This window comes from Microchirus variegatus (assembly GCF_963457635.1).
Source record: "Microchirus variegatus genome assembly, chromosome: 7".
Lineage (NCBI taxonomy): Eukaryota > Metazoa > Chordata > Actinopteri > Pleuronectiformes > Soleidae > Microchirus > Microchirus variegatus.
This window is the reverse complement of record NC_139808.1, coordinates 2762923-2786152: the sequence shown is the minus strand read 5'-3', so window position 1 is coordinate 2786152 and position 23230 is coordinate 2762923. Positions and strand designations below refer to the sequence as shown.

Genomic DNA, 23230 nt, shown 5'->3' with positions numbered 1-23230 from the left:
TTGATCGGTGTTAATTCATATTTCAAACCTGGAAATGACGATGTTCTTGAATGTCTTGTTTTGTCCACAAACCAAAATGATTCAGTTTTAATGATTTCTTTGTTATGTGGAGCAAAGACTAAGAAAATATTCACATTTAAGAAGCTAAAACAAACTTTAAAACAAAGAAATCTTGTTTTAAACATGAAGAAAGCTTCAAACTGATTAATCGATTATCAAAATAGTTGGCGATTAATTTAGTAATCGATTAATAATCGATTCATCGTTTCAGCTCTAATAACAACTAATATTATAATCAACGAGATAAGACTAGTGCTAGTGTACCTGAAAATGGCAAACATTGTATGGTAAATATTTGCATTAAATGCTGCTTTATATTCATATTTATGACATTCCAGTGGAATTAATTTGCACCTTTTATTCTGTAATAATTATTGTGTGTGTGTTTTGAAAGTATCATGTAGTTTTACAAGCTAATTAACAAAATATAGAGGGCAGTACAATAATAATAATAATGCTATTTGTAAGTGCCTTTCTAAGACTCAAGGTCACTTTATTAGGGGTGAGGGGAAAAATTGATTCACATACGAATTGCGATACTAATCGTCCACGATTCTGAATCGATTCATAAACTTCAAAAATCGATTTTTGGAGAAAAAAAACACACACGCACAAAACACCAGTTTGTGTTATTTGTGTACAGTTTATTTGTGTAACTTCTAGGAGAAAAAGGCCGCTAGTCTAAGCTTTTATTTATGCAAGTTATTTTTTTGTACAGTAAGTGAGTTTTTATTTGTTTTGACAGAATAAATGTTAACTTTTGTCTGAAGTTTGCCTTTGTGTGATCACATGATCACATTATCTTATACAAACGGTATTGTTTTGATGCCATAATTTGCCTTAACACACTATGCATGCATTTGAATCGAGAATCGTATGAATCGAATCGGTTGAATCGAATCGTGACCCTAAGAATTGGAAACAAATTGAATCGTGAGCCACCCAAAGTTTCATATCCCTACTTTACATGTTAAATAAGCAGATAAATCAAACACACACAAGTTCATGTGAAATAAAACGGAATTTAAAATGCAGAACACTGACACTGTTTTTTTATTTGTGATTTGAAGATAGACAGTGATGATATTGCTCGACTGTCATGTATAACCGTCAAAATATACTAGTACGTGTAGTGTACTGTCTGTGCACCTATTTTGAAATGATAGTACTTTTAGTTGAAGTTAATGTAAAGATCTGTCTTTTCCATCACTGATAAAAGCAATATTTACATTCTGTTTTTCATTTAGGGAGGTTCTTATAAATCAGTTTAGTTGTTTTTAAAATACTGCTTTATCCCTGTGTGTATATGAGGCAAACAAAACATCCAGTGAGCAATTATGTGTCCAAATCACAAGAGTGAAACAAAATGGAAACCTTCCTTTATTCAAACATTCAAAAGTGTCTTTATCTGCTCTTCAGTGACAACAGAGGAAGCCCCGGCCCTTGACTGAGCGACACAATGTCGTGGGGTGAGTTCATCGAGCTGCGCGAGCTGCGCACAAACACGGAGCACATCGAGGTGACCGTCACCGCCGCCCCCGCCGCCGCCGCCGCACACCTCCCCTGCTCGCCTCCTCGCCTGGAGAGAACCAACGCCCTGAGGATCAGCCCGGGGAAGGTCCCGGACCTGCTGAGCCGCGCGGGCATCATCCGAGTCCTGAGCAGCAGCCACGACCCCCAGCCGCCCGAGGAGAAGGGAGAAGGGCACAGCTTCCAGCCCTGCAGCCACGCTCAGCCCACGTGGTGTGACCTGTGCGGAGACTTCATCTGGGGACTTTACAAGCAGAGCCTGCGGTGTGTCAGTGAGTCGACTTCTGTGGGTCCCGTTGTTTGCGTGTCTGTGTCTGTGTCTGTGTCTGTGTGTGTGTAAGAGTGAGACCGCCTCTGCATGCATGATCAGAAATGACAGGAACTCTGACAGAAAATAAATGTGGTTATACAAAGACAAAGGTGAGAACGGAGTCAGCAAAGGAAACACGCGTTTTGGTGGTTTCGGTTCGACATCTAGGCCGAGTCAGCCTCAACAACCTGTGTGCTCGCTTTTTGCTCTTGCAGCAATCTTTAGCTTCCTTTTGGTCAACTTTTTGCCTCTGACATTATTAAAACAGTTTGTGTGAGGCAAAAATGCCTCTAAATTATAATCTAACTATGAAATGAATCAAGCTCATAAAATAATAAGATATTTATATATACTTCAGGTTAGATGTGTATATGACTGGAGGAGTGTGTTTGCAGTTGACTTGTTTATATAGTGAGAGACATAAAAAAAAAGCACACAATAATGACAAGAAATCGAACTTAAATCACCCTTGTTCGAGCATGAATGGAACCACACGATTGTAGAAATGAAAAGTGTCTCTCTGGGGGACGGGGGAATGGTGTAAGTGTGACAGGGCCTGAACAAAATGCTCCACAAAAGGTCCAGTGTGGAAGAATTAGTGACATCTACTGGTGAGACTGCAGCAGTGCAACAGCTCCACTTATCCTTCCATCCTTTTTTTTTTTTTTTACAAGGGCTGAGGTTCTACCTGGAACCATTTGCTTCTGAAAAACCCTTTCCCGAAGAAAGGGTTTTTCAAGGGTTCTTGGTAACACTAATGGTTCCAGTAAGAACCATTTTGATCCAGAGAACCCTTTAAAACCCCTTTTCTGATTAAAGGGGTTTAAAAGGGTTCTTGGTGGAACCCTCCAAAAGAGTTGCAGGTTGAACCTTTATTAAAAAAAAGTTCTATCTGGATCTTTATAAAAAGGTTGTACTTGGAAGCAAAAAGTTCTCCTACACTCGTACAAATAAAAGTGCTAAGTAGAACCATATACGGTTATTCAGCTTGTCCTCATCGGACCCTTGAAACCCCTTTCTTCTGGAAAGGGTTTTTCAGAAGCAAATGGTTCCAGATAGACCCTCAGCCCTTGTAGAAGGACCCTTTTGGAACCCTTATTTCTACGAGTGACAAGCCAAAGAACCTTATATGGTTCTACTTAGCACTTTTATTTCTAAGAGTGTACTTTTTCTGCTTACATTCAGATTACCAGGCTAAATGACTCACATCTGGTTTTTTTGTTGTGTAGATTTTTTTCAGGACTTTGTGGAGACATAAATCTGACCATCACTTCTGCTTTTCACATCAGACTTGTGTCACTTCAGGACAGAGTCCCTTTATCAGTTATATATCCGATAAGTGGCCATGTGACATGACTGAGAATGGTTATGTCAGACTTTATATGGCTTTTTTTATTATTATTATTGTTATCTCTAGCCATGTGCTGAGCTGTTGTTGTCTTTGACCTGAAACAACAGCAACAGCGGAGGCGACTACTGTAGTGCTGCCCCCCTGTCTTCTGCTGTTGCATAGTAAGCAGCAATAGATATATTCAGGATAATGTAGAAACATGGCAGCAGCACATGACGGTGGCCCACAAGGCTCATTCCAAGGCTGTGATGTTTATTTTAAGGGTATGATACACTTATACAAACATATTTATGGTTAGTATGTTCAATTTTCTGCCAATAAACCCTCCTAAATGTTACACACTGAACCTTTTAGTGTCCTCGCAATTACCTGTAATGCAAGTAAACATGAAAGAAAATGTCTGTATTTATGTGTTGTTGTTTTTTTTCTACATTTGCAGATTGTAAATTCACGTGCCACTACCGCTGTCGGGCCCTGATTCAGCTGGACTGCCGCTGGGACGGAGGCTCGCTGTCTGACCAGACGTATGTCGTGGAGCACACCATAGACACAAATGTGGTAAGGGTCTTTGTTATCGGACGTGTTTTAGTGTTGTCCAGTAGTTCATATGTGACTTTACCACAATCAGGTAAGGTAGGTAAGGTCTTCTGGAGACGGCACCGACATGGAAGTAATGGAGCAGCCTATTTAGCCTGTGGTTGTAGTTATTAGTCATATCAGAAGGTGCCCTGGTGTGTTTGAAGATATCTGTTAAAGCTCCCATAGAACGGAAGTTCCTATTATCGCTGTTTTTTTTGGTGTGTATCTGCGTCATTACCTTGTTTATGAAGCCCTGACGGTTCTAAACAAACAGTTCAGCCATTGCTGAGAACGTTGTGTTTTATTGTAATCTCGGGGCTCAACGAGATCTCTGAAAATCCCATAATAGTTACGTAAGCAGCGGTTCTCCTGAACAACCGATCGTCCTGCTCCGGAAACTAGTCCGGGCACATCCGGTTGCGTACATTGAACCGCAGAAGAAGAATAACGTCCGTTGTGGAGGTGTTTCACGAGCGACAGTGTCTTCTGACTCTGGGTCTGACTCCGGTTTAAAGTCATAAAAGGGACTGCGGCGGGGAGTCGTGAAGAAGCTATTTTTAAACACTGTTAAAACAATGTTTTGATAATGAGGAGCAGTGCATCCGCCGTTCCAGAGGGGGGCGCTGCGCTTCTGAGAACGGTGTGCTGGATAGTACTTGCCAATCACAAGACTCTGTCTTCTGGGGGTAAAAGTTCACTCTGAAACATCGCGGCTGAAAAACACTGTCAGAAAAGAGGATTTCTATCGGCTCGTTTACAGCAACTAGGAGGTTTTTGACCATAAAAACAAGTTAATATATGTAAGTAGACCTCCATAACTAACATATATGTGCAACAGGACCACTCTATGTCACCTTTAAAACAATGTTTTGATGATGAGTAGCAGTGCATCCACCGCTCCAGAGGGGGGAGCTGCGCTTCGGAGAGCTGGTGTGCTAATTACATCACTTCCAGGTACCTGGCCAATCACAAGACAGTTGGGAAAGCTCTTGTTGGCTGGCCGGCCAATCACAACACAGTTCTGTCTTCTGGGGGTGAGATTTCAGTCTGAAACAGCGCGGCTGAAGAGAGCTTCAGTGAGGAGAGATTTAAATCGACTCATTTACAGCAACTAGAAGGTTTTTGACCATAAAAACAAGTTAATGTGTGTAAGTAGACCTCCATAACTCGCATATATGTGCCATAAGACCACTCTATGGGAGCTTTAATACATATTAAAGCCAATATCCTGTCCGATACCGATCCGATAATATCATGCATCGCCATCTTTTTCATTATATCTTTAAGCATCAATAAGTTATTGTCAGATTCTGCCATTAAAAATAACACAATGAGTGACAAAACTAGTCGTGTCAATCAGGTACATCGTGCAAGGTAATTCTGCCGGAATGCTTTGCTGATGGATGTTTTATGGTCAGAAGGGGAGAACCAACCAACAACACTCTTGTTGTCTTCACCCGATTCCACTAACTTCTCAGACTTCCAATAAGGAGGATCTGACCATGACTGAGCCGGCTGTGTAATTGTCTGATGGCAATCGTGAAGGGTTGCTCCAGCGAAGGGGGAAGTAGAGCGATTATTGGGGAAGGGGAAGTTTGCTGTTGAGAAACACAGAGTGTTTCAGTAAGCGCTGTTTTTTTTTCCACATTTTATTTCGCTCAAATATATCCGCGGAAGTCATTAAACGTGTTCTCACAAGTACATAAGGAGTTAAAAAGTTAAGTGTGGACGGTGTATGGAGTCTGCCGTCTCGTTCTGCTGTTGAAAGGAACAACAATTCACTTCTGAAGCAGACGTTTACTACACAACACAATGAGAAAGGACAGCCTGTCTGGTACGTGAAGGTCACTGTAGTTCCCTGACGTCCTGAGTAAAGGGAGAGTCTCGCCCAGTCTCACCATTAGATGTCACTTATTCTTACGTACTGGAACTTTAAAAGGACCACTGTAGATGCACTTCAAGTTCACAGGATATAACAAAGTATCCTGATGAACATGATTTACTAATTATTTGTGTCCAAGCTTCAGAAAGGGGATCTTGTGTTTTGAATGTTTGTTTTTTTTCTGCACCACAACATTGTTGTTTTGATTATAAAGGAATTCAACGCTCTGAGGGAGTAAGATGTTCAAGGTCACAAAGTGTGTTGTTGTCTTGGTATATTACTACTTATTATTATTATATTATCTCTATCTCGAACATTTCAGGACAGCATGAGGTTATTGTTGATTCCTAGTCTTTTGTGTTTTTCGACAGTAAAAGAATGCACAGGTGGAACCAGTAACCGTGTTGTGTTACATTCGAGTGAATCAGGCGTGTTGGTGAGTCAGAGCCCTTTAGTCAGAGCCGATCTTATTAATAACATCTGTATTTTTCCGGCAAAAAACGTACAATGGAAATGCTTGTTAAGACTTAATCATTTTGTTCTGCAACTTCCAAAGAGTTGGAACTGTTTGGTGCAGAGAGTGAGAACATTGCTCAGTGTGACTTTGTTGTGAATGAACGCGGTTCCGGTTACACCGGGAGGCTCCAAATCATTTTTCTGCTCGTACACTGCATTTGTCACGGAGTCAGTCATGCTACTAACTACAGTGTTTTTGTCAATGATAGCTACGGTGGAGCACGTGGATAGCACTGTTTGCGAGAAGATCGCCGGGTTCGTATCCCGGCTCAAGTCTCTTCTCGCTGTGTGGAGTTTGCATGTTCATGTGTGCGACTGTGGAGTCCAAAAGCATGCAGAGCTTAATTGGACACTCTGAATTGACCACAGGTGTGAATGTGAGAGTGACTGGTTGTTGGTCTCTGACTGGACTGGCACCAGCGACACTACAACCCTCATGTGGAGGATAAAGGCCACAGTGTAGTCCTGCATAAAGTGCTCTACGAGATCCCGTGTCCGTCACTCCGTCAAGGGACAACGGAGGCGGCAAGGGCTGCGATTGGTCCTCAGGACAGGACGAGATAAGCTGCTCTGTGCCGGCTCACAGTGCGAACCGAGCGTCCACAGAGGCGGAGCTGATCACCGCAGACAACGTCGCTGCCAAACTATAAATACGTCATATCTTAATACACAAACAGCACATGTTTAGACTAATTTCTCGCCTCAAATTACCTCAAAACTGCGTTCCTGGACAGAAAAATATTAATTTCAGGTGCGAAACGGCCACCGTGTCGATGTTACTCAGCTGCAACAACAACAACAACGCTCTTTCTCTCTCGGACGCCATTGCTCACTGTAGCCAAAAGCACAACAACCTTGCGTAGCGACCCCTACTGATCGGGAGGGAAATTGCAATGCGTATCCGGCACCAGGACGGAGAAGTATGAAGGCTCGAGGGGTCTCCATGGTTACGCAGTCGGATAACGCATTACACAGTCGGAGAAGTATAATGTGGCCTTTAAGCAGTAGGCAATGAATGAATTAATTTTTTTTTTTTAAATACAGTCACAGGATAAGTATAGTAAAATACTATACTTATCCTGTGACTGCACCCTGTGTACCTTGTATTGTCCAAAACTCACATGTTATTTTATTTATTATAATAATAGAAACGTAGAGAAGAAGAAAATACTATTAATTAAAGGGCCCAAAAGAAAATACAGAAAATAATGCATGCAACTAGATACATTTCAATGGGTTTGCTGCCTTCTGCCTAAGCTGTGGCATGCTGCATTGAATTGGAATGAGTTGAAATGATGATTAAATATCTGTTGAAAATTAGTGCAAACATGAAATAAGGTTCCACTGCACTGGTGGATAAACAGGCGCCCGTGTCCCATTAAATAAAGCAGAACTTTGCAAGTCTGGTTTCGGAAGTACATATTTTTATGACACCCACTTATCGTCCATCCATTGTCTACTGCTTTATTGTCACTGTCATAAAAAACACTCCCCCTTCCCCTCTAGTCTCCACAAGCTGTGGAGCAAGAACTCCCCTGATCTTAAAAAGGCTGGTTTTCCACTATCAAGACAGTAGGGGGAGTGAAGTCGGCCCTCAAATCTCCCTGAAAACAAGACATTTAACCATCGCAATTACCACAAAGCTGTTAAATTAGGGTAAAATGACGGCATAATTCTGCTTTAAAAGCAACAGTTGGGTGCTGTGTGTCTCCTACTGGTCTCCACCACAACTCAAGTGGCTTTTGTTGTGTTTTTAACGACTGTCATTACCAACCCGCTGTAAAAAATAAATAAATACATGCAGCTTTATATAAAATATTTGAAAATCAGTTCCGTCTAACTAGCTGCAACAGTGGAAACTGCTTAAAAGAAAGTTTAACAGTCACAGGGGACATTTCTCTAGTGCTTTATGTGGCAGTAGGTTCACAATAGTGAATACTCTGTGTGAAGTAAAAGTACTTTGGCGTTGTCAAAGGGATAGTTGAGGTTTTTAACCCTAACTTGTCATCAAAATATATCAAAACATGACAAAACATGACAAATTTGAGTAGTGTTTTTTTCTTGTTTTAAACTGTGTCATGTCTAACAAAATGAAAGAAAAGTATCATGAGGGGACCATATAAAAATGCTCAAAAATTACTGGAAAATTAGGAATTTGGGAACAAAACATTTCTAAAAAAAATTATAAAAATGAAGATGAAAACTAAGATGAAGATAAATTTACCCAGCAATGGTGTTCTAGGGTTGTGTGTCGTTGTATTGAACCCGATCGTTGACTTTACAACAAACCAAACATGTTATATGATAGCTTAAAAGTCATATTAAAATGATTTATTTTGGTTGTTGATTTGCAAAAACATAAAATTTAAAAAAAATACCCAAAAAAAAGGGTCTGCAGCTTAACAAACTAAATAATGAATCAGCGATTTGGTTTAAATCAGATTTTTGTGTGTGTAAAACTTACTAGATTAGAAAATAAAGCACTGTTTCGGTTAAAGGTGAAGTAAGTAGTTTATAGTGCCATCTAGAGGAGAGGCTGAAATTTACAACAAAGAACTGCTCCTCTGCTCACCCCCTCCCTTCCCTGAGCCCTACGGTGTCCTCAGCTGGTCAAATGTCGTCCTCGTCGTCTTTCTCCGTGTCAGCAGATGAGGTTCGTGAGGCGAGGGAGAGGGCGGAGCTACCGCGGCCGTAGCAGACGAAGCGGAGAGAGTGGAGGCGGGACTTCCTGCTACAAGTAAAGAGACGCTTGATTTGTTCTCTCGCGTTTGTCCTTACAGGCTCCCGTAGAAACATGGCGTCTCGCTGCTAACAGTGGCTATGCAACCGCGGCCCGCGACCATGTTATTTTACATGACTTTTTGAAACACTACGAAAATGAATCAAAAACTATTATACAGCGACTAGACAATGCAGGAGCACATAATTTTTATAAAAAAGTGGATTTTGGGTTATATAAACCCATAAATACTACATAGTGGCCCTTTAACAAACTGAATTATGAATCAGCGATTTGGTTTAAATCAGATTTCTGTGTGTGTAAAACTTACTAGACTAGAAAATAAAGCACTGTTTCGGTTAAAACGTAATCAGATTTTTTACGGCAGTCTGAACAAGAGCCTCCAGTGTCGAGCGTTACAAACCAGATAAAGAAGCAGTGTTTTCCGTTAAAACGCTGTATAATGTGCACATGAAGACAGGGTCCCTCTGTCACATGGTGCTTTCAGCGGGGAGGGGAGGAAGGGGCTGCGGGCAGCAGCATCCGTGGCGTGGACACGTTGGAATTTCCTCTCGGCGTCCAATCGCTGCGCGGCTTCCGTCGGTTTGTGTATTTTCCAAAACGCAGCCCCAACGGCCATGGGCGGTGCCTGTGCGCGGGGAGGAGAGGGCGGGGAGGAAGTGGGGCCGGCAAGGGCGGGGGCTTCACTACATCCTGTTTCCCACAGAAGGCTCGTACAGTTGTAACGTGGCTGTGAAGTTTGAGATAGAGAGAAACATTTAGCGATTAGTGTACTGTTTACTCGACTAGTCCGTGTTTTTTTTCGCCCCACCAGACTTATTTAAACGCTTGTGAGATTAGCTTTGTCAAGTTAGCTAACGTGTTTCGTACCGGTAAAAAAAAAAAAACGCCTTCGCACTCGGTAAAAAAAAACTAGCAAAGTTTCGTTCGCTGTAGCTCACGTTTCTCCCCCCACCACCACCACCACCACCGTTGACGCTACGTGCCTTTAAAGCGGCAGACAGCATGACGAACGCGGCGAACAGCGGCTCCGACAAGACTCCCTCGTTCGAAATGACTTGGGGAAGTTCCACCAGCAGCGGCTACTGCAGCGACGAGGAGTCCGACACCGAGTTCGAGCAGTACTTCACCGCCCGGACCTCTTTCTTCACCCAAGCCCGGAAACAACCGGTCGTAACGGTTAATAAGCAGGTGAGAAAGGAGAAATGTCAGTAATGGCGATGTTATTAATAAAAGAATATAACGGGTTAATGAAAGTTCTGCCCCAACGCAGGAAAAGGGGGAAGTGAGGTGGGGTGATGGGCAGCTCATGAAGCAACACCCTCCTCTGGGGAAGGGGAACGATATTACCGCGATATGTATTGGGGTAAACAAACAAACCCGAGCAAAAGAATCAACATTTAACATTTCTTGTCAGTGACCTGGAAATACTGTAGCTTGTCAATGGGCAGTGATTTATTTAGAACAGCTATCATGAATGATAGTAATCAAATGTGCAATGTATGCTTGATAAGCCAAGTTGTGACATAACTTGAGTAAGAACTTGCATTATTTTGTTTCCTGTTTCAGGACCTGTGCACACATTTGTACATTTATAAAAGCCACTTGAAGCTAGTTAACACACAGAAGGCTCCACCCATTTGCTGTCAACAATCTCTAACTGTTAACAGTATATTGTGACAGTTGTTGTCAACAATTGCCAAACTTTCTCTGACTTTTTGCTTAATAATTTATACTTTTTAGGGTCAGAGGTCAGGAGTAGAGTGGTGTGTGTTTTTTGTCTCGCCCTACCACAGAGGATGCTCTGCAATTTAAAGGGTGGAGTTCTGTTCTGGTTCCTCCAGTTTTAAGTAAACACGTTTGAGACTGGAGTTGTTTGAATTTCAAAAAATGCATATGAGGTATGTGTGTGTATGTGTGTGTGCAGATCAGAGCAGATGCTGCTGTTTAAGCCTAAACTGATGCACATCATTGAATTAAATTATCACACCCACAGCTGACCTTTTATCACAGCAACACAAAATGTCGTGTTTGGTGACGTGCAAACTTCTCTCAAGTTTCCAGCGTACACCCACTGTTAATTCACTCTCGTCCCACAGGGTTGTTTTTACACTAATTTCTCAATCGCACATGAGTCACGGGATGTTGCTCATGTTTTTCTTCCCCACTCCCACTTAGGTATCATTTTTAATTCACAGAGGGGAAAAAACATGTGTACTGTAAAACACACTAATAGTGTTTTTTATTTATTTTAATTATTGTTATTATTTGTTGCTGACATATCCTACACAATATTTAACACAATTTATATGACACTCCTTCTGCAGGCATCTGGAGACACAGTTGGTCTTCATGCTTCCTACTGTTACAAATCCCAGCTTGGCACTCGTAGTGATTTATTGACTTGTTAACAGTTGCACATTAACTCAGCAGTCCTTCATTTGCCTGCTACTATTGATCCCTTTTTTGTTTTTATCTTGTAATCAATTTCTAATCTTCTCGGCCTTAAAATAGCCTTTTAGACTATCTGTGGTTCAAAAGTCAGTATCATTCTCAAATGGAAGCAGAGGCCATTTCTTACTTCTACTCTCAGAAATTAGCCAGAGTACAGAATGGCAAATTTAGCTGTGGTGTCTCTGCTGAGTTGTGCTGGAAGGTCGTTGGACAGGAAAAGCCCTAATTTAGTTACCGGCCGTCCAGATGTTAGTGGCCAAATACGCATGACTGAAACATTTGTGGTTGATGAGGCAGCTGACTACATAGGATGTGCCTGTAAAACAAGGGAGGGCATTGTATCTCCAGCGGTGTGTGCGAGTCCAAGTGGGGAGGCTATTTATATATGAATACCAGGTTGCGGAATGCAGTGCAAGAACTGTCTGTTGAATCATGAGACAGCTGCAAGTCCCTGTGACATGCTCGTGAGCAAACACACACACACACACTCCCTCCGTCCCCTCAGCCCTCCCACAGCAGGGATCTGAGTAGTCCAACAGGATTGGGCAGAGCTGACATCATCGTTTTTTGCCTGTGCTTCGTTGTCAGGAAGTTGAGTCTGATGCAACTGGTGCTGGGTGGGGGCCGGGAAGTGACATAATTAAACAGATCTAACAGTCGATAAACAAAACACAACCTTGGGGTGTTTGTAATCTCAAAGATGTAGAGCGACCGAGATTAACTTTTCCTTTAATGTGACCAGTGACCAATGTTCATGCGCTTTTTAAGAGCCACTGTGACATGTTCAGATTCATTTATTGATCCATGTTAAAGCCTTGCCTTGACATCATTTTTACAGAACATGACATTTTTTTAAGAAGCCAATGTTTATGTTGCTGTGTAAGTTTTTATTGCCTTGCTTGTTCTTGCCATGGTTGTGTGGTGGACACTGACATCTAGTGGTTAAACCCTGTAACTCTCTGTCCCCTACAGGATGAGAAAACTGAATGCGGAAAGCAGGAGTTGACCACTGCTACTATTCAGCAGAAGGTGAAGGACTACAATGCTCAGATCAACAGCAACCTGTTCATGAACATGGTGAGACCTCATAAATCATATCGCATCCATGCATTTTTAATGTAAATGTATTTGCACCTTATATTTTATTTAACATCTTTCTCGTTTTCTCAACAGAACAAGGACGGCACCTACACTGGCTTCGTTAAGGTACAGTTCAAGTTGGCTCGCCCTGTGTCGGTTCCACCTCCTAAGAAAGGAAGTCACGATGGCGGAGGGAGGAAGGCTGGCGGCGTGAAGCGTCGCACCTCTTTCTACCTGCCAAAGGATGCATCCAAGCACCTGCACATAAGCTCTCGCACTTCTGTCCGCGAGGTCATTGAAGCTTTACTGAAAAAGTTTACTGTGGTGGACAATCCTGGAAAGTTTGCTCTGTTTGAGCGCACCGAGCGTCATGACCAAGGTAATTTTTCATCCCGTTTACATTTAAGTCTTTTGACAAACACTTATTGATAATAAAGTAACTAAAATAGTTTTTTATTGTTATTCCTTCAGTTTATGTTCGCAAGCTGTCTGATACTGAGCAACCCCTCCGCCTGCGCCTGGTTGCTGGACCCAATGAGAAGGTCCTGACGTTTCTGCTGAAAGAAAACGAGACTGGAGAAGTCAACGTGAGTGCATTGAAAATGTAAAAAACAACATAAAACAGTTATTTAATGCTCTGTACATTGAATAATGCATTTTCTCCCCTCTTTGTTTGCAGTGGCATGCCTTCTCCATGCCTGAGTTAAAGAACTTCGTGCGCATTCTGCAGCGTGAAGAAGAAGAACACGTCAAGCAAATAGTGCAGCGATACGCTCTGGCCCGCATTAGGATGCAGGAGGCTCTGGCTGGTTCGACCCCCGGCTGAGGCGCCATCTGTGCCCGGGATTAAACATGCACTTCTTGGCTGGATTTATCACGTGAAGATGACCAGTCGTCACTGCATCTAAAGATCCCAGAGAAACAACTCAAAAACGCCTCTTAGGTGAACGAGTGAGTGAGTCAGGGCGCAAGACAATGAGAGAGAGAGCTGGCGCGAATGTGCGTGTGAGATGATGTGAGAGATGAGAAGTGCCTTACACCTGGAGAGTCTGATGTTGCCTGAGAGAATGGGTGAAGAGAAATGACGACTGGCAGAAGAGACGGCGGTTGCATCCCTGTTGGGGAACTGTCTAATTATCCTGTACCTCAGCTGTGTCCCTTTAGCTTTAAAGAAAATGTCAATGGTGGTTTTTATTATTGTTATTGTCAATTATACATTATCAGAAATGGCAGGAACTGTGTTAAAGTTGAGCTGCAAGTCATTTTGAAATTACATTCCCGTTGAGTACATGTCAAAAAAGCATTATCTGTCCCTCTTTCTTTTTAGATTAATGAGTTCAGTTTTTAAATAACCCAGCATCAAACCATCCTTTCCGACCTCATTGACATTTCCTCGACTGTTACCCTTTAGAAAAGTTAAACACATATCTGCTGCTCGGAGGTATTAGGATTTTTTTTTTAGTCCCCGTCTCAAAAGTATGCCATGTCCTCTCAGCAACCCGTGATGGGTGCCACCCTTGCTTTTAAAAACTAGTATTAGTGCTAGTTATGTGTGTATGTCCAATGTATGACGATGTATGCAATCACGAATGTCCGGAAGAGCAATGTTGCAAAGTTGCTCTGGTTGACTGGTATCATGAATGAACATTGTGTTTCACTGAAATATGTTTGTCATTCCTTATACATTTCTTTTTATTCGTTCTAAAACCAAATGTTTGTCTTCTGTTTTTCACCTTCCTTTCATTCTATTCATCTATGCACATATTTACGTGTTGTAGCTGTCCTACAAATGTGGGACAAATGTGCACTGCATTCAGTAAAGAATATCCAAGTTCTGTCAAGTTTTTGCATTTTTGTTTCTGTAAAATATCAAAGTAGATGACATTGTAATACAAGAGGGATTTAGCTCATTTTTATTTTTCATATCCAGGAAGTAAGAGACACTCTCCAGTCACATGATCACTCGAGTCTGTCTAGCAATAATATTTACATCGCTATAGTAATCATCAAAGGCACCAAAGTCAACAGTTGCCTTTGAAGGTTACATCAAAGTCAATGTTTGCCTTTGAAGATGATATCAGAGGTCATCACAGGTTCACCATACCCAAAAATGGAAGTCATTGTTTACCAAACCTTACATTGACGAACATATTCAGTTTCCTGTCAGGAATAAGGAAACCATAAAATATGTACATATTTACAAGAAACAGGAGTCAGAAAACGTTAAGTTGCCCATAAAATATGTAACTCATACACTTGTCCCTTAAGCGATTAAGAGCATGTGGATAGTATTAACATGAACACATGCCGAGTGGTTAAACCACATTTCCCCTTTAACTAATGAGCTGTCGTCGGTAAAGAATCAGCTGACCACCTCGTCTCAAAGACCAAAACAGCTAACGCTAGCTTCGTTGCTACTGGTCATGACAGGAAATGGCGCTGTAACAATGTGCGAAACGGTAGGATATTAACCACGAGTCCGTTCTGTGACACTGCATTTGTGTTTATTTGTTTTCTTTTATCGTGTTGGACAACAATAACACTATTAGTTGTGGAGACATCTGCCTTGTTGGGCTAGTGCGGACGCGCAGTGGCAGTAGCTAACAGGCTAGCTAGCTTTCCTATATCTGCAGGTGAGTTGTTATTATTAGCCGCACTGGTCGAATACAAGAAGCTCGCTTCTTATTAAATACAACTGCGTGTGTGTATGTTCACAATAGTATAAAGGTTAACTGTTTAACACACGACTAAAACTAAATATACTAATTTAGTGGCTTCCGTTTAGAGAGAATCGGTTCACCAGTTAGCCTGCTAGCACCTAGTAACGCTAGCATAACGGGCCGAGCTAAGCATCAGAGGACATGCAGGAGCTAATGTGTGAGCAGGTTTGTCCGAGTTAAAGTGACATTTAACACGCTTTCAGCGTCACTAACTGCATTAAACCATGTTATAGAGCCAACGACAGGGTTTTACAGTGTCACTCATCTAAACGCAGTGAATGTCAGATCTGTCCTGTCTCTGTACACTTCTACTTCTCAGATCCTGGCTTTGATTTGGATTTGAAAGCATCAGGCCATCAGCCAGAGTAAAACACCTTAACCGGAGAATGAATATGCCTTATATGTGAGGATGGGAGGAAGTGGATCCAAAGCCAAAGGTGCCTGGCCTTTCTCAGGCAGTGGATCTGCAGGCGATTCACCCAGCGAAGGGAACGAGCAAACTTTGGCCCGTCTCAAAGGCTCCAGAAATGCCACTCCATTTGTTTTTACCAGGAGGAGGTAAATTTAAAAAAATACATTGGAAATGTGTTCATCAGGGTGTGTTTTGACCTGCTTTACTCTCAGATACAATAGGCATGTTAAAGCAATTTTTGATGCTAATGTGAAGCTTAATGCATATGACAGAAAGTAAAAGGGGATAGAAATGGGAATTACATGCATGAAGTTAGCCAAGCAAACACAAACCAAGGTCAATGCAGTTCATCGTCAGCAATCGTCTCCTCAAGGCCACCAGGGTTTTCCCCAACAACATATACCTTGTAATGCTCAGCATATCTGTGTGTTTTTACAGATAACGTTCTAGTTCTTCAGGAACGTCAGCAATAAGCTGTTTTCTTAGGAAAGGCTCGCTTCAGTGGGACAAACGGAAAATACTTACACACACATCATCTAATTAAAACACATATGATAAAAAATAGTAGTAATAAGCAAAGAAAGGTCATATTAAGAAATACTTTGATACTGATAAACTGATAAAAGGACAGAAACTAACTGTAGGCAATCTGTAGGATAAATAAGATTAAACAAAAACAATAATAGAAATAAAATATTAGATTAGATTTACTTTATATTAACTTTTTGCAGGGTCAGGAGCAGGCAATACTACATTATGATATAAAATAAGCAATACAAATGGAAAAAATACCTGGTACAATAACAATATTATATGTAAACAATGAAACGGGTATGTGAAAAATGCGTGTTTATAAATATAAAGTAAGTAAACCTATTTTGTGGAAGTGAGTTGAACAGGAGAAAAGTGTAGTGACACACAATTTGACAGTGGGCTTAGATTTGACAGACAGATTAGGTCTGTTGTCAGCACAAGCTTTTTTCAACTGCGCCTCCTGGCCAAAGTGAAGCCTTTTTTAAGTCGGCAGGACCTCGAGAAGGCTATCCACGCTTTTATTAGCTCAAGACTGGACTATTGTAATGCACTCTATGTTGGCCTTAGCCAGTCTTTAATCTCGCGTCTCCAACTCGTGCAGAACGATGCGGCCCGTTTTTTAACAGGCACGTCCAGGCGTGAACACATTACCCCGGTGCGGTCGTCACTCCGCTGGCTTCCAGTTTGTTTTAGAATTGATTTAAACTCTTATTGTTTGTTTTTTACACTATAAACGGCCAGGCTCCCTCCTACCTGTCAGAGATTTTAACTGTTCGCAATCATGGCAGAGCCCTCCGTTCTTCTGGCCAGTTCCAGTGTTAGAGGTCCTGAGGTCCAGGCGTAAACAGTGGGGCGATCGCTCCTTTGCTGTCGCAGCTCCCAGGCTGTGGAACAGACTCTGCCCGCTGAGATTCGCACCACTACTGACCTCAGCCTTTTTAAATCGAAGCTGAAGACACACTTTTTTAGATTGACTAGGGTAGTCCTTCTCTCAGGTGTACTTATTTTACCTGTTTTCTACTTTATGCACTTTTAGAAGGCCTCTAACACCCTGCAGCACTAGTAGCACTTTCTGTTTTTACGTATTGTTTTTATGTTTTTATGTATTATTTTATTGATTTTATGTAAAGCACTTTGGGTACCATCTGGCTATTGTAAAGTGCTATACAAATAAAACTTGATTGATTGATTGATTGAATTATTACCTGTGTATTGAGTAGGGATATGACAGACTGGGCGCGTAATGAAAAACTTAATTGTTGCTGTGTAAAATTACAGTCTATTTTGACAGTGTTTAGTGTTCCTCAGTGTTATAACCCAGCTCTTGTAATATACTTTGATGGCAGTGGGTATGAAGGACCTGTGGAACTCCATCCAAGACTGTGGGAGCAGCTGTCTGTTGCTGAAATATGTAGGGAGTGAGCGGTGTTGTCCATGATGGAGCTCAGCTTTACTAAGGACCCTCCTCTCACTCACTTCCTCACAGTAGTCCAGGGTGCTGAATTCGATCTGTTAAAAACAGATTCAGTTCATTTAGTCCACTCCCTGTCATCAGAGTCGGGGTCCACTTGTGGCCAGACATAGTTGTCGGGCCTCTCCACACCCTTTTCCCCTCCAGCTTCTTCCTGTAGCTGGCCTTGCCTTTCCTTATCGCCCTCTCAAGCTTCCTCTGGATCCTTCTTAGCTCATTTTTGTTCCCCGTCCAAAAAAAAAGAAAAGAAAAATCAGCTTCTTATTGTTAATGACTTCTAGGGCAGAGGTAAGCCTGGGTCTTATTGTTTGAGAAACACCCTCTTGGTACAGTAGCAGATGTTAATGTGGGACATACTTTATAAATAATCATGATGTCATGTAAAAGTGATGGTGTGTGTGTATAGTATTCACTTTACTCTGAATTGAAGTGTTCTCTCGTGCCATGCAAATCCAAAATGATATTATTAACTCTCTTTGTTGGCAGTTCGTTATATTACGACGAGGACGGCGACCTCGCGCACGAGTTCTACGAAGAGACGGTGGTGACGAAAAACGGCAGAAAGAAGTCCAAGTTGAAGAGGATCCAGAAAAATTTGATTCCGCAGGTTTGTTAGGATTCAAAAAATGATGTTGTGAGCGTTTCTGTTAAAAATGTCCATTTACAGTGAACCTCGATATCGTTTGTGTTTTTTTATCTTTCAGGGAATTATTAAACTGGACCACCCCTGCATTCATGTAGATTTCCCCATCATCCTCTGTGAGGTGTAAAGAAAAAAAAGCATCCGATCTTGATCTGCCATGAGGTGCAGCCGCAGGTATTCGTCTCTGGAACTGTACCGTCATAACGAAACTGACATATCGAATGAAATGTTATACATTTCAGTTCAGCTGTTCTCGGAGTTCCCCCCCGTTCACTTAAATCCTATATCTTAAAGAGTCACATACTGTAAGTAGTGATGGTGCAGATCGTGTTTCCACTACCCAGCTGACATGTAAGCAGACTTTTAAAGAATACATTCAATATTTGAGCCTCTTGTGATTTTCATGCAGGGACAAAAAAAAAAAAAAAATTATACTTGATGTGAAAAAGGCTTTAAGAGTTTACGCCTTTTGTGAGATGTGTTAGACTCTGTAATTGTCTTTATGTGTGTGTGTGTGTGTGTACATGTGGGCACTTAAGTTTGTTTAAGTGTGTGTGTGTGTGTGAGAGGATGCAAGATGTGATTACAGGGTAGCAAAAAAAAAGAAGGATTGTGTGAATATTTATTATACATATATATACATATATATATGGACATGTTCTGTGTCGTCATGTCTGCAGTCTCCGGAGCTCAGACCTGCACTAGTGAACATAATGACCTGTAAATAATGGAAGATTTCTTAGTTGGAAATACTTGAATAAATGTTTTACTGAGCTGAACATCTTCAAGAGTGGAGAAACATTTTTGTTATGTTGATTCTTATCTAGTAGTTTGACATTTGGATGCTACACACGTTACCAAAGGGTTAGTTGTTTTTGCTTTTTGGGACAAGTAACAATACTTACATATTTATATTTATGAGACGTAAGAGTGGTATTGATCCCTTCTAATCTAATTTTTACGACTTAAACGCGCTCGTTTGAGTTGCCAGCTGTAGCGATAATTTTAGCTCATTGAACCGAGTGGTGACATTTAAACACGTAGCCGAACCTTTCCTGTACTTGACAGTAACGGCAACCCGATATCGACGGATTCTCGTCTTATTTTTAGATTTACAGCATTGCCTTTTTCATTCTCGGTTGCTGACCCGTACGAGTTTGGTTAGTTAAGGTTAAATCAGTAGAAAAACTGAGTTTTCCTACTGATTGATTTACATCTCACTTACACACATTGTCCACACCCTCTAGGTGGCAGCAGAAACCTACTCCTATACTAAATTTAATCTGTACATTTTCCTGCTTTTTTGCTTTCTTTTAATCATAATCTGATTATGTTAAACTTAGCAGAGGATTGTGAATATGTGAACATTATATCATGTGATGCTGAAAAAAGGTTCAAATCTTCAACCGTTTGCCAGTTGGCACGGTATCACATTTTAATCACCGTCTAAACATATTTCACTTTGTACAGTTTGACGAATCCCCGCAATAATCGGGGCAGGGCTTCCTCTGCCGAGCGTTTTCTCTGCTCTCTGTAATTGTGTGGAATGTGGCTGGGTGTGTTTTCGGGCCAGAGGTCAGTTCGTCACTTTGATGTATTTCCTCCACCGCTGGTCTTTTGATGTTGCGCCACAACAGTCCAGTCTGCTGCATCAGAACGGATGAATGTACCCTTTCTTGTGAAGAAGCCATTGACAAACGTTGACAAAAGTTCACGCACATGACACACTGCATGTCATGATGCGTGCGGCGCGTCCTCTGTTACATACGACGTGTTTACGCATGGTGATCTTGTGGTGGAGAGATAGTCGTTAAAAATGATCGGCGGCCTTGAGGAGAAACACTAAGACACGCTTTGAATCATAAACATTGGGAGAGCAGCGGTTTTAAAGTGACTTCTTATTGTAAGCCCTTTTTTTATTTATTTTTTGTTCAAATCTATGTTTAGTTTAATTACTGTGGTATAGTGTGATCCTATACACACGCCACAGAGTACGGACGGAAACAAACTGTCCTCTAAGAGAATGATAATAACGTCTTGTGTGTCATAAATCCTCATGGAACTTCATTCTGGTTCAAACGCGAGCCGTAACATGTGCAAATCATTAATTTTAAGACTTACGGGGGGGGGGGGGGCCTCGGGCACTATTTACTTCACTTATTTGTATTTTTTATTTAATTCTTATGCAAAATTTGCGTGTTTTGTTTCGGTCAGAATTGATTGTCAGTTCGTTTTATGGTGATTTTAATGATTTTAATGAATGTTCTTACTGGAATATATGAATTAATTACAACATAGAACTGTGCTGGTACAGCTCACAACCAGGCAGATCCGTTAAGAGTCAAGAGTTAGAGTTTATTCCGTCAGGAAGAGGAGAAAAAAAAAAACAGTCTCCGTCAGCACAAGTTTGTCTCGATGAGTGAAGACTCTCCAGGTCTAACTCGTCCCAAAGCTGGGAACAGGACGGCACCTCCTACTGTAAACATTAAGATACGAGAACATTCCAGAACTTTTATTTTTTTTTATTTTTTTTTATTTTTTCAAATATTACGCAACATTACAGATATTAAAATGTGCGTTAAGTGTTAAAAGTTCCCTCGCACCCTTTGAAAGTGGAAGGCTGCTGTGTTTGCAGTTCCCCCCCCTGCCATTGTTTTGGCTTCCTGCCGGCTCTCCTGGCATGACATGATGTAATGCTCCAGAGGCAGAGGTTAGAGGAAAGCCGAGAGGGGGATTTGTTCACACGGGCTTCGTACGTACGTCCGTCCGTCCGTGCTCCTCGTTTTCCCTCAAACACACACACACACACACACACACGCAGAGCCGGTGGACAATGGTGGAGATAAAGGAACCGATGACATGGCGTTGTGAGTCAGCAAAGAAAGAAGAGAGAACAAACAGCGGAACACGGGATAGGATAACGTGTCGCCTCCAGACCCCCACCTTGACCCTGAGCATCATGTGCTCCGGGGCATCCTTCAGGATCACGTGGATTTGCACAAGGAAAAGGAAAAAAAGAAAAGAAAAGGAAAAAAGAAGGCCATTCTTCAAAAACCCAGCCACGTGGTGACGACAGAAGCCACTCTCACTGCTGCTCTCGCTCAGATTGTCCTGCCCTTTTTCCCCCATCGTCATTAAGATTATGAGCATTTTAAATACTTAGGAGTGCCATCAAACTCTTAAATTCATCCCTCAGTGTCCGATTTGAATGGACTCATTCTGAGCCGACTGTCAATATACAAAACACTTGGTACGACACTGTAAAAAGAAAAAGTTGAGAAAACTCAACATTTTAAGGCAACTTACTGCAATACATTTTCGAGTTTACAGCCCAACAAAAGATCTCGAGTTTTTTAATCAACTAATATTATTTTGTGAGACAAACTTGTAAGTTAGTTCAAACAGTCTGGCTAACTAAATTGAGATAATTTCAAAATTAAATTTAAAAAAATAAATTTTGAATTTTTCTACACTGTAAAAAGAAAATTCAAAATTTCAAGGCAACTTGCTGCAATCTTTTTTTTGAGTTTACAGCCCAACAAAAGATTGCGATTTTATGAAAAAGTGCCATCAACTAACATTATTTTGTTAGACAAACGTAACGTTTTTTACATTATATGAACAAGATTAGTTAGCCAAACTGTTTGAAAAGAGAATTTTGAGTTGGCACAACTCTAACTTACAAGTTTGTCTAACAAAATAATAATTAGTTGTTTTTTAAAAACTTGCAATCTTTTGTTGGGCTATAAACTCAAACATTTATTGCAGCAAGTTGCCTTGAAATTTTGAGTTTTCTCAACTTTTTTTTACAGTGTAGTCTTGATGACCACTCAAAGCTGCTGCTGCAAAGGACCCGGGAATTGAACCCACAACCCTAGACGACTCATGCTAGCGCTGAGCTACCGTCACACCACCCCTGTTCCTTATGTTCTTCCCAAATTCTGCATGCACTGCATGCAATTTCCACGCAGGGATTAATCGACTATTTAGATTCTGAAAGCAAGTTTGTAAATTGGTTAATTATACGTCTGTGTCTGTGTGTGGCCTTTAAACCTCCGCTGTCGTATAGCCATTATCCCCCTAACCCCGTGCAGAATCCCCTCTTATCTGCTGCACTTGGCAGCTTGAGTTCCTTCACTGAGCCGCTGCCAGGGGCTGTCATCACATGCCTCAGGCAGCAGTGACATCTGCATACCAGATGCTCCTGGTGCCCACTGTCAGAACTGTGCTCAGTGCAAAGAAGAAGAAGAAGACATTAAAAACTTCACTTCAGAGGCAACACCACAATGTCAAAGGAAAGTGATTTTGAACAGAAATAAAGTAAGTACTGCACTCTTAGAAATAAAAAGTGCTAAGTTGAACCATGTAAGGTTCTTCGGCTTCAGGAAAGGGGTTTTAAAGGGTTCTCTGGATCAAAATGGTTCTTACTGGAACCATTAGTGTTACCGAGAACCCTTGAAAAACCCTTTCTTCGGGAAAGTTTTTTTTTTAAGAACCTCAGCCCTTGTAGAAGAACCCTTTTGCAACCCTTATTTCTAAGAGTGTTGAAAGTAATATCACTTTAGAAAGAGGAAGTGCATTTTCATTTTTAAAAGACAAATTACTCCACATCGTTTACTACACATGTCCGTTATTGTGCAGGTTTTGGTTTAGTCAAGTACCAGATTCTGTATAAAAGTAGTATACAGGTTTGTACTTTTAAGTTTTGGGAAGTTATCCTTCAAGTTTTCAAAATAAAATGGATCTTATTTCGGAACACCATTTTTATTCACAGCCCTCATCTGATTGTAGGGTCACAGTAATCTGTCGGCCTTATCTACCCCAACAACACGGCGATAATCATTTTGTAATATTAATATCATGTGAATTTGGTTATACCATTTTATATCTATATCTATAGCTTGCAATAACAATGATAATTGTGGGTACGGGAGGCAATAATACTACA

The 23230-nt window shown here is 41.2% G+C and overlaps 2 protein-coding genes across 4 annotated transcripts; both read left to right on the top strand.

The window, feature by feature from the left end:
• Nucleotides 1–1519: 1519 nt before the first annotated feature.
• LOC310929351 (ras association domain-containing protein 1-like) lies at nt 1520–14273 on the top strand (the record flags this gene model as incomplete). Of its 2 annotated transcripts, XM_083892076.1 has the most annotated exons (6): nt 1520–1862; nt 3691–3809; nt 12395–12499; nt 12596–12881; nt 12974–13089; nt 13182–14273. In XM_083892076.1, the coding sequence occupies 6 exons, from the start codon at nt 1520–1522 to the stop codon at nt 13326–13328; spliced, it is 1116 nt and encodes a 371-aa protein (XP_083748202.1). In that variant the 3' UTR covers nt 13329–14273. The 2 variants fall into 2 exon arrangements, with proteins under 2 accessions (XP_083748202.1, XP_083748203.1); XM_083892077.1 differs by lacking the exons at nt 1520–1862; nt 3691–3809 and adding an exon at nt 9289–10159.
• Nucleotides 14274–14883: 610 nt separating this feature from the next.
• tusc2a (tumor suppressor 2, mitochondrial calcium regulator a) lies at nt 14884–19037 on the top strand. 2 transcript variants are annotated; one of them, XM_083892467.1, is made up of 4 exons: nt 14884–14961; nt 15542–15780; nt 18126–18246; nt 18344–19037. In XM_083892467.1, exons 2-4 carry the CDS (start codon nt 15632–15634, stop codon nt 18407–18409), a joined length of 336 nt encoding a protein of 111 aa, XP_083748593.1. In that variant the 5' UTR covers nt 14884–14961; nt 15542–15631; the 3' UTR covers nt 18410–19037. The 2 variants fall into 2 exon arrangements, with proteins under 2 accessions (XP_083748593.1, XP_083748594.1); XM_083892468.1 differs by lacking the exon at nt 14884–14961 and adding an exon at nt 14987–15135.
• The last annotated feature ends 4193 nt before the right edge of the window (nt 19038–23230 follow it).

What these genes read in the sequence shown, in the direction of transcription:
- tusc2a (XM_083892467.1), top strand. Translation starts at nt 15,632, where the DNA reads ATGGGAGGAAGTGGATCCAAAGCCAAAGGTGCCTGGCCTTTCTCAGGC. An exon ending in TTTGTTTTTACCAGGAGGAG is followed by an intron (nt 15,781 to 18,125) that starts GTAAATTTAAAA and finishes CTTTGTTGGCAG; the next exon opens with TTCGTTATATTACGACGAGG. An exon ending in AGAAAAATTTGATTCCGCAG is followed by an intron (nt 18,247 to 18,343) that starts GTTTGTTAGGAT and finishes TTTATCTTTCAG; the next exon opens with GGAATTATTAAACTGGACCA.